At 34.2% G+C, this 11,400-nt stretch overlaps 1 protein-coding gene across 1 annotated transcript; it reads right to left on the bottom strand.

Moving 5' to 3' along the window:
• Positions 1-3,845: 3,845 nt before the first annotated feature.
• LOC126679584 (short integuments 2, mitochondrial) lies at positions 3,846-9,309 on the bottom strand. The gene is made up of 7 exons (XM_050374637.2): positions 8,961-9,309; positions 8,790-8,867; positions 7,894-8,035; positions 7,698-7,768; positions 6,965-7,061; positions 5,292-5,509; positions 3,846-4,307 (listed from the first exon to the last, which is right to left on the bottom strand). The coding sequence occupies exons 1-7, from the start codon at positions 9,240-9,242 to the stop codon at positions 4,056-4,058; spliced, it is 1,140 nt and encodes a 379-aa protein (XP_050230594.1). The 5' UTR covers positions 9,243-9,309; the 3' UTR covers positions 3,846-4,055.
• Positions 9,310-11,400: the final 2,091 nt, after the last annotated feature.

The following is an 11,400-nucleotide window of genomic DNA, read 5'->3' as shown; positions in this document are numbered from 1 at the left end:
TGTTTGGTATATACTAGTTTGTTTATAAAGTACGTTCTTGACATGATTTTAGGGTTAAGGTTTTGATTACGATATGAGTCGTAGATGTCTATATGTTTGATTATGTTTGGAATGAAAAGGATGACATGTTTGTTGGATACGAGATAACTCGGTAGAAGCTCTCGGGAATGGCATCTCGGTGGAAGCAAAATTCTCGGGACTTGTATCTAGTGAGTAACTCAGTGGTATTCTCGGGACTCGCAACTTAGGATTAAGCGATGGTAGCGGTTAACTCGGTGGAATTATCTCGGGACCGTACCACTTGGATTGATTCGATTTGATATAGCATAAGTAGTTGTGATACGATGTAAGATTAGGGTTTCGATGTGTTTGTCTTTTAGATGTGTTGAGTTTAGTATGAAGAATTTGTATGTTAGATACGAGTTTAACTCGGTGGAATTATCTCGGGACCTGTATCTAGTGAGTAAGTCAGTGGATGATCTCGAGGCTCACATATCGTTGGATCAAAGAAGTGGTTGCAGTAACTCGGTGTATGATTCTCGGGACTGAGTCACATGGTATAGGTAATTCGGTGGAAGTATCTCGGGACCGTACCATATGGATTAAAGAGATTCGAATCGATAGGAATGGAATTGGGTATCGTCGTATAAGTTATGTCATAAGATTAGGGTTTCAATCTTATCGGTATGTATGATTTTGTAATGATATATATTTTTTCGGTTTATGCAATTTATATTTATAATATCGTACGTAAATGTGAACTCACTCAGTGTTGACTGACATCCCCACAGTGTTTCTGTTTCAGGCTTTGAGTAATTGAGGAAGTCGAGCTTTCATTCTTCGATCCAGAAGTCTCAGTTTGACACCTTTGAGTATTCTTAGTGCTGCATTAGTCCGTAGATGTCATAATTATTATGAAATTTATGTATCGAATAGTTGTATGTATTGTACTTTAATGTTATGTTTATATATAGATAATTATGTTTCCGCTTTTGATCGATGTTTGTTTGATCGTATCGAGTTAAGTTTGTTTGATTTGAAGTTTGCTACGGGTTCTGAAGTAACCACTCCTGTTCCCTAGCGCCGGTCTCGACCTGTGAATTTGGATCGTGACAAGAGTTAAGGTGAATGTGAGTTGTTCTACCAGTCAGATTATTCATTGCAATGTTAGTATAGATAATGATAGCTTTCATTGGTCTATTATTTATGAGTCCAACCATATTAATGACATAAGTATTTTGTGGGAGAAGTTATTTGAGATAGCTGAAAGAATTAATGGCCCTTGGTTAATTCAGGGTGACTTCAATGCAGTGTTTGGGGATTTTGATAGATCTGGGGGTAATAGCATTAATAACTTGCATTCTCCTGAATTAGGAGAGTGTATTGCTACTGCAGGTTTAGCTGAATTAAGAAATATTTGTTGTTTTTCACCTAGACTAATGATTAGTTAGGTGACAAAAGGATTTGGAAAAAGTTAGACAGAGTCTTTATGAATGGGGATTGGAATGATCTTTTTCAAGATTCCTATTTTGAAACCTTGCCTAGTGGCTTATCATATCATAGCCATATTATCATTCATAATAACAAAAGGGAGAAGAGGACAAAGGGAAGTTTCATATACTTCAATTTCTGGTTGAAGCATCCTAGTTATAGAAGTATTATTGAAAAATAATGGCCTAGAAGTTATCAGGGATACACCATGTTTAGAGTTATCCAGAAAATGAAAGCAATTCAACACAGACTCAAACACTTGAATAAAAGGAGTTTGTGATATCTCTCAAAAGGTTATTAATCAGAGAACTAATTTGGAGCAACTTCAGAAAGACTTACAAAAAGACCCTCTGAATTACTTGCTCTTGGAGGAGGAGAGAGCTATGGTAAGATTCCTTCTATTGTGTCATTACCTCTTTCTTGGTCTTCGAGTAATCTATGGTGCTGTATTTCGACATGTGGGTGGTTTATTTTGACTTTTTGGTTTGTCAGTCGTCCCTCCATTCAATTAATAAAAAATTCGTTTTCAGGAAACTCGTTTTCTATAGACGACGCCAAATAATGGATTCGGGGATGGAGATTAGGGATCTAGATGTATTTGGTTGTATGTGAATACATTAGATAATACAAAGAAGATGGATCATGGGCTTTTAGGTCGAGTCCACTCTAATGCGAAAGTCAATAAGGGTATAATAGATGAATTCAAAGTAAGTTTAGAGAAGAATGATGTATATCCTTCCGAGTGGCCACCGTTCTATTTTTTATAGGCAATTATGCAAGTCATTGTTCTTCTAGGAAATATGAGATTTCTTGTGGTATTCCATAAGTCATAATTAACGTTAAAATTTACTAATGAGCTACTCAAAAAATACTCACTAGCTACTAAGCATATATTTGAACATGTTATTATTTGTCTGTTTAAAATTAATTGATTAAGATACTACAAAGTTACTAATGACATACCATATTTGTTAAAAAAAATAAAAGAAATTAAAAGTATTAAATCTAACCTTCAATTCAACAATTCAATGTAGTTTACGTTGAGCATATTTTCATCTCTTTTTGATAAGTGTTGTGAAAGTTGATAGTTTTTCAATGTGCAGTTAATTAATATAATCACATTCCTTCGACAAAATTAGTCTTGTTACGTCAAAATTGATGTAATCCATACTTTGATTCTACTTCATATTATAATGTACAAATACCAAAATATTTTTCATCTAAACAACAGAATGTAGTAAATAATCAAAACAAAAGGTGGCAATATGTGATTTACAATCAATTTTTTTACTAATCAAAATTAAATTTGATGTTAACAATATGATTGGTAATTTGCATAAAATAATAGAGAATCGACCAAAATATTAGCAATCTAAATGTAAAGTACAAATTGAAAGTTAAAATTAAATCTGTAAATTTGAAATAAACTAATTCAAGTTAAATCATAAGAGCATCTCCAATGTTGCTCTTTAATTTAAAGACCATCTTTAGTAAAACTTGATCAAATAGATAAAAATTTAAAAAGCAACTGATAATTATAAACTAAAAAAATTTCAATAAGAACATAAAATAATTCAAATACAAAATACGAGATTACAATTTCAAATTTTATACATCAGGTAAAAATAGTAAATTTAGAGAGAGAGAGAGAGAAGTTTCAAAGTATATATTTATTAGATGAGTAGATAAGAAAACATTGAATATGCATAAGTCGATAAAAAATATAAACGACAAATTGATTAGAAAATTAAACGATTACAACGACAACATCAATCATTCTTTGCATTTATTACAACTCTTTCTTTATGAGTATTGAAAGTGGAACAATTTTTTTTTATTCTAAAAAATATTCATTTCTATCTTTACAAAAAAATAATCAAAAAAATTGTTTGTTCTTATATAACTTTTATGTATATAAATATGAATACATCTTTTTTTCTCAATAACCAATTTTTTTTATTTACGAGCAACATTTTTTTTAGTACTTCTTGAACGGATTTCTTTTGGTAAAAAATAGAACATTTTGTTGAAGTTTTTACTAATGATTTTCAGATAATTCTGTAATTTTGAAAACAAGTACTTATAAATTGATTCTCTTTAATGGATTCGGTTAATTGTCGGAAGTAAACACTATAGATACATTAATTCTTTTGAATTAAATAATACTACAAATTATTCAATTTGTTTGCTATTCAACCTTTATAGAAAACAATTAAAGGAGAAAAAACACGGTTCCTCCAATAAAGTAGTCAACATGTCTTCAATTGTCAAGTCGGCACATTATTGAGTTTGATAACCATGGTATTTATTTATCTGCTAGGGCACATGAAAGAAATGTACAACCACAAAGATAGTTATGGAAAACTAAACATTTATTTTTCTTAACAAAAACTATTTATACTACCATTAATTCCGACACTCGGTTGGTTAAGGGATGCCAAAATTTACAAAAGTTCTCATCGAAAAGATGGTGAAGTGTACATAGGTAAAAGGATTCTGAAATTTAAGAAATCAGTATCTCAAGAACAAAAGCTCAAAACTGAAAGATGGAATTCAAGGAGAAATCATGGTACAGATTTGACTTCAGGAACATCGTCGAGGATAAAAGGACCGAGTTTACCTGTCCGAAATAGAGTAAGAAACTTCTTTGATACCATCAGACGAGCTTCGGATGCCTTGTGAGGTATCTTCAGCGCCTTCTGCAGTACTTGAAACTGTTCTTCTATAAGATTCTCCAAATCGTTCTCATCCTCGACGTTGCCATCAAATTCTGCTACGGTTCTAAACAATGAGCATTGCACTTCAGTAACAATATCCTGCAGGTTAACCAAAACAAACAGCAAATACATTAGAAATTACAACCATTAAATTAAAGGTACAGCTGATTGACTGTGATTTCCTACCTAAATCGACAATAACAAAACAGAGTATGGATTGAGCAAGAGTCATTAATTCATAGAAGTTTATCATATAATATAAGCAAAAATTCAAGAGCTACTGTAATTTTGCTAATTTATCATTCGTCCCTAAATAAATGAATGAAATCTTTTCCACATAATCTATGAATATATGACTGCACAATCTACAATTTGAAAGGCGAGAATTTTTTTACTTTTTCACATACTTAATTGATTACCAATTTACCATGGTACTGATCAGTGACCAGTCTTTATCCTAAAATGCAGCAAGAACAGAGACAAAACGAATAATTATCTGTGGTGCATATTTTATGACTTTAGAAATATTGGAATTAAATTTGTAACTTATATACAAGGAATAACCCATTTACAGGTCCTTAAACTATACATGTTTTGTTTATCTGGTCCTTAAACTATTTTGTGTCCTTATCTGGTCCTTCAACTAAGCGAAAATGCATTTTTAAGTCCCTGAATGATAAAAATGACGTCGTGCCATTATTTTTGAATATGCAAATTGATACCCTGAACGGCGTCGTTTTTATCAATCAGGGATTGAAAAATGGTTTTTCGCTAAGTTAAAGGACCATATAAAGACAAAAAATAGTTTAAGGATCAGACAAACAAAACACGTATAGTTTAAGGACCTGGAAATATATACAAATCAATCACAACTCTCTAACATCAAACTACATATCATAAAGTTGAATATTGACACTGCTCCCGCATTATTTTGACAATTACAAACCATTATTGTGCATATCATCCAATTGGAAAATAGATAAAATAGAATATTATAATTCGAAAGGTCAACAAACATCAAGTTGCATTCCATTAATGAAGACCATACTGTATTAAAAGCGAGAGAGGTAGATATCTTGTCACCTCAACATAAATCACATCCGACAAATTCAGTGGCTTCCTCTTCTTTGATCGAAAGTCGTTAATATCAGTCTCCTGTTTATCCTGAGACCCATATCTGATCCCCTCCATTTTTCTGTTATTCCAGTGTCTCCAGTGAAGAGGAGTGCCTCGAGTATTTAAAACAGCCAACAAGTATTGAGCAATGCGCTCTTCACCTACAACAGAATCTTTCACAGATCCTGCATATGCACCCAATTATACAGTTTAAATTAAATAATAAAAATGAAATCAGTCAAGAAAATTTACATCGGATGGAAGCTTTACAGTTCACGGAATTTTCTATAACTCATAGCCAATATGTCCTTCAGGTTCCATGTTCGACCAATCAGCTATAGGTTTAATTACATTCTCAAATCATGCTAAAATTTCCAAAATTTTGATACATTTATTGCAGAAGTGGAAAGCCTACAAGGATTTTTGGCTATTAGGTATGTTAAACAAAATAATAAAGTTTCAAACATTTAGATCATAGAGCCAAGTGAACACTTTTTAAGTTTTAACAGTTTTGTGATGTTAATTAGAGTATAAGTGAAGTTTAGTTTCTATCAGAGCAGCCTTGTTTGCATTGTTCTTTTTCTATCTGCAACGGGTGTGGGGCTATATAGTATTAGAGGGCAAGTTTCCATGATCTCAAACAACACAATCATCTTAATCGGCAATCACGTGAATATTCAAACCTCTGAAACTTCCAACTTGAAATCTTAGCCGAAGTTAGTAAGGCAACTGGAAAGATTTGAGACAAGATCAATGGTAGATCTACTGCAAATTTTCTGATAGAAAATTTATCTAATGTGAAAAGTGGCTTAAGTTAAGTTTAGTATCTGATAATGGCGCCTGCATATACCATGACCAAGTTTAAGAAACTCCAGAGAGAATCTAAACATCAAATAATACCACAAAATGATTAAAAAACAGAATAAAAAGAGAGAAAAGAAAAGAAAAGTCCAGCTGTATGTGCAACATGACAGTGAAGTAGCATGATAAAATTCAGAAAAAAATGACTATTGTAGAACTAAGTAATCCCATTAGTTAAAAACGAAAGATATTGCTAAATGGCATTACAAAAGGAGAGATCATACTGTAAGTATAGACTGATAAAGAACAGTAATCCAAACCCACTATCTTGTCTCTGACTGTACATAGGACTCACAAATTACTGGCCAAAACTCGACTCCAATGTTACAAGCATATGAACTTTACTACACAATTTGCAATAATTCTGTGTTGGTAGGTATTCTGTTGTTCTCTCAGGACATGGATCAAATGAGCATTCACATAACATACTTGAGACTACAAAATTGTCAAATGAATGCATTGATTTATAGAGGAATATATATTTTCAGGGAAAACGTATATAGGCATTCCAGCTGCTTACAAATCTTTCCAAAAGAAAGTGTGGGTGTGAAGTGATGTAATTATAGACCACTACATGTCAATTTACATTTGCAGACACCAAAACTAAACCTTTTCTACATGTATGTGATGCAATTCTGGAACATAACCAATTCCAAAGTCAAAATTTGAAAGGTATGGAACCCAATGAAATCCACATTGTCATCTTCATTTTCGTATAAAACAAACAAGATATGCTGAAGAAAGCACATAAAGAGTAAGAGGCAAGGAGCAGTACAAACCTGCAAGTGCTAGCTTTAACCCCGTTTCTATATCTGGAATACTAGGAACTAACACACCCGGAGTGTCCAAAACGTATATGCTAGGTTGATTAGCAATCTGTACATATAAACAAATAAAAACATTAGTATCATATATTTTGAAAAAGAATGACAACAGGAATTCATGAAACAAACTGGGAAACTTTTATCAGCAAAACAACACACAAAAAACAATTAAGAAAAAAAGAAAAAAAGATGATTTAAATTTTAGTAACTTCAGTAGAGAGATTGACGGGCTGACAGTTAGATTTTTAAGATCCAAAAGAAGGACCATCAAACAGCAAGCCATATTGTTGCAACTCTTGGTAAAAATGGGCTTTTGGGGTTAAATATTAGACTTTGGTTTTGCTAGGGCATAGTTTCACATGAGAGACTCAGAATAATCAATATGTTGACAGCTTTACATTAAATACCTGGTAACAAGTATTTCTGGCAAAGACATTCTATGAACAGAAAGAACAATGCTATCCTTTAGCATGATGATAGTTAATCCAGCATTACGTAATCATACTATATAAACATGATAAGTTAGTCCTTATACATCCGTGTACTTGATAGTTATACAAAAAGACATTCAGATAAGTAGTTTTATTTTACAGAAAAATAAATGTGCACATGCCATGCATCCGCATATATGTTGAGAGTAGGAACCCTCTAAACTTTAAAGCACATAGACAAGGAAAAATCAGTTCACCTTGTATCCTGCAATATCTTGAGTAACACCAGGCAATGGCCCTACTGTAGCTCGTTTCCTTTTCTCCTGCACTATGCAGAAAACTCAAAACATGATCGCTCAAAATGATATCACAATAATAAACCTGACAATTGAGTTTTTGTAAAGATTACGGTTCATTAATAAACTTTATGTTGCCAAATATAAAATACCGTACCTGGAAAGCGAGAGTGTGCAATTTGATGGATAGAATTTATCAAAGCTGATTTGCCAACATTAGGAACTCCAACCACCATGACAAGGAGAGTAGGTTCTCTTGACATCACTTCTTTTAGTTTGAACTCCACAAGCTCTAGAAGCTAGTAGCATATCAGCCACCAAAAAATATAGGTTAAGAACAAGCATGGAAAGATAAAAGAAAGTTCGATGAATTAATTAATTCAATTGATAGACAGGAGCCTCTAGATTCAATAAATCATTTTGTAATATCGAGGAAAATCAATTGCATAGGTAGTACGATTGCATTGCTACTAATTCACAAGACCATATCTGGCAAGCATAACTCCAGATCATAAAGTCATAACTCATATTAAGGCCATCGTTTTGAATTTTAGATTTCTATGAATAAGGAATGAAAGAATGGAAATGCTTGCAAGCACAATCGAACATTTACATAAACAAGCTTAAGCTTACAGTGCTATTTGAAGTAGACATGTAATTAGGGACAAAGCTACATTTATGCATATATATCATACACACCCCAAAAGGCATAAACATAATTGGCTAAAGTATATGTCTAGTTGCTGTCCGAAATGAAATCAAAGTTAATTTTCTATTGTTTATCAAAAAACATTTTCAGTGCATTCGATAAAGACATATTGCTTTACGCCCTATAGGTAGGGCGAACACTTCAGTTAATCAATGTTTCCCTTTCTGGAAATGTGTGGGACACTTGGCGTTTCGGGCACGAAACTTCAATTTTAACATAGGAAACCTTAAAATATAGCCGTTTCTTCGTGTCCATGTCCAAGTGTCCCATTGCTACGTGGTCAATAACCAATACCAAAGTTATCTACATTACAGAGACAACAAAAATCAGATATGAAAACTGACCTTCATAACAGAGCTCTTACTATGTGAATTTATCGGAATAGCATCCTGCTTACACGAACTAAAATAATCCACCCATTTCTACAAAAACAACAATTAAACACAAAATTAAGCAAAACAAAACACAACCCACTAAAAATCAAACCAAAGGGTATGTAATGAAGTGATGATTACATGCATTATATTAGGATTGGCCAAGTCTCTCTTATTAAGAGCAATAACTCGGCGTTTCGAAGTGAGCTGAGACTGTAAATCTTCATTTGCAGAAGACAACGGAATGCGAGAATCGCGGACTTCAATGACGAGGTCGGCGAGTTTAAGACGAGTACGAATAGCGCGAGTAGCAGCAGCCATGTGACCGGGAAACCAGTTGATGACTCCTCCTTCTGAATTGAAACTCATCTCTCCTAATCCTTTTTTTACAATTCCATTTACTTTTATTGTTCCTCTCCCCATTTTTTTCTTTCTTTGTTTCAGTGTCTGAAGATTGCTGGTAAAACCCTTGCGGGGTTTTTGATTTTTGGATACTCCAAAAGTATTTTTTATTTTTTTTTAGGAAAAAGGTGCAAATATGACCCTCATATATAGCCCGTATTTTTTGTTGACACCTAATGTATCTCGGATCTCAAATATGATCCTACCGTCTTAAAAAAGTATCAATAAAACAAAATAAACTAACAGAAGTTAATTTTGCTGTTAAGTAAAAAAACAAGTCATTTTCTTCATTGTCTTTTCGGAATGGAATGGAGGAAAAGCAAAGAGAAAATAAAATACCAATCAATATCGGTCGTCGGCAAATAAATATGAACCGTTCGTGCTCTTTATCACCAATATGCCGCCGCCGTCGTGGTCAACAGACCAACAAAAACCAAAAACCAAATGAAAGAAAGAAATTGAAATACTTCATATATGGTGCTTCATTTTAATTTCCAATTACCATTCTAACTGAACTCCAACTCTACCTCACAATATCCATCATCATAAAATTGAATGTAATTTTATCTAATTTAGCAATAAATCCAAAATGTCCAATGGTAGTTGTTTTTTCCTGTTTCAATATCTTTGTCTTCGTCAGTAACCGTCTGTCCATACAGCATTCGTCTTGGTGGTTGATGGGCAAGTGAGTGAATGCTTGTTTTCTTAAAAGTTATGATGTGAAGAGAAAGGTATTCGTAATAAAATTCTACTGCCCTTAATAATTAAAAGGAAAATATTTCTCCCTAAAAATTAGGGTTCTTCTCAGGCAAGAAATTAGGTTTCAGCCACCAAGACGGCGGAAGTCGCAATATCCAGCGTTACACGGCAATTCCCACAGTCACCATCAATGTCAGAGGCTCAACTTCAACCCCTAAACCAAAAGATTTCATCCCTATTAAGCTTTTCATCGATCAGAAAACCATAAGAACCCTAGATCTCATTATAATCTAACCTCACTATTACGGCGGGGAGAGGACACATGGTCTTAATTAAGGGGCTGAGACCAATAATAATAACACCTATCTTACTTTCCACCCAGCATCTACAGGTACAAAGCGTTTCATTTCTTACAAAATCAGCACTAATTACTACTGTTTCGGCTCCCAAAAAGAACAATCATCCATTCAGGCTCTTAATCCCAGAACCGTTCAAAGCAAAATTAATCCCCTGAAAGATGACAGGGGCATCGACAACAGGAAAAACGGCTACATTGGTGCATGAACAAGATTTTCAATCATGGAAATACCAAAATACACTCAAAAAACTCTTCAGATTACAGCGCCATATATCTTACCTATTCTTCATCCTAATATCAGCTTGTATAAAAAGAAAACTCAACACTTGCATTCTCCAACCCAGCAAAAGAATATTCATCCAAAGCAACAATATGGCTCCCCCATTCCCAATTCCTAAAGCAACATCACCTTTGTCAACTGAAATGCAAATTTTTCAACCCAATGTGGCAACGCCAAACACACACACCATGGAAAACCAGCTAACCACTGCAAACCAAAACACACAAGAACACTTACCCATTTTTGTTGCAGGCATTAGCACAACCGAGATCCTACCAAAAAAGGGTAGACAACCAAGAAAACTAACCCCAAAAATCAACCCGAAACCGCGAGCCGCCCTAAAAACGAGAGTTGTAACAGCCAGAAGAGGCAAACACACAGAAGAAGGCACAGATGAAAGCCAAATGATATGTCCTACAACAAATCAAGGCAGTGAAATCCAACCACCCACAGCAGACAAGCCATCATTCGCAGACATGGTCAGACGCCCACCCATCTATAGAGGAGAAAGCTCAGCCAGGAACTTCCCTGGGATAGCACCAACCCACAAAATCATGATGCAACCACCACTGGAGATGCCACAACCTAGACTAAGGTCTGAGATCAATGCAGGGGGAAACAACATCAGGGTTGGTGAAAACCCCATCACACCTGGTCCTATAGCTGAGTTAATCAACAGGACACAGTAAATTCACATATCTGAACCGTGTCTGACACTAAAAAGAAACCAGCAACTTGTGGCACAAGAGAAGAGACTGATGCTAGCGGCGAAAATCCTGTCAAACAACAAAAAGTATGGATCCTATGAAATCCAAAATATGATCGAGGATACATGGAAACTC

Source organism: Mercurialis annua, linkage group LG4 (genome assembly GCF_937616625.2).
Source record: "Mercurialis annua linkage group LG4, ddMerAnnu1.2, whole genome shotgun sequence".
In the NCBI taxonomy this organism is placed as follows: Eukaryota; Viridiplantae; Streptophyta; class Magnoliopsida; order Malpighiales; family Euphorbiaceae; genus Mercurialis; species Mercurialis annua.
The sequence above is the reverse complement of the archived record's forward strand: the minus strand, read 5'-3'. Positions and strand labels throughout refer to the sequence as shown.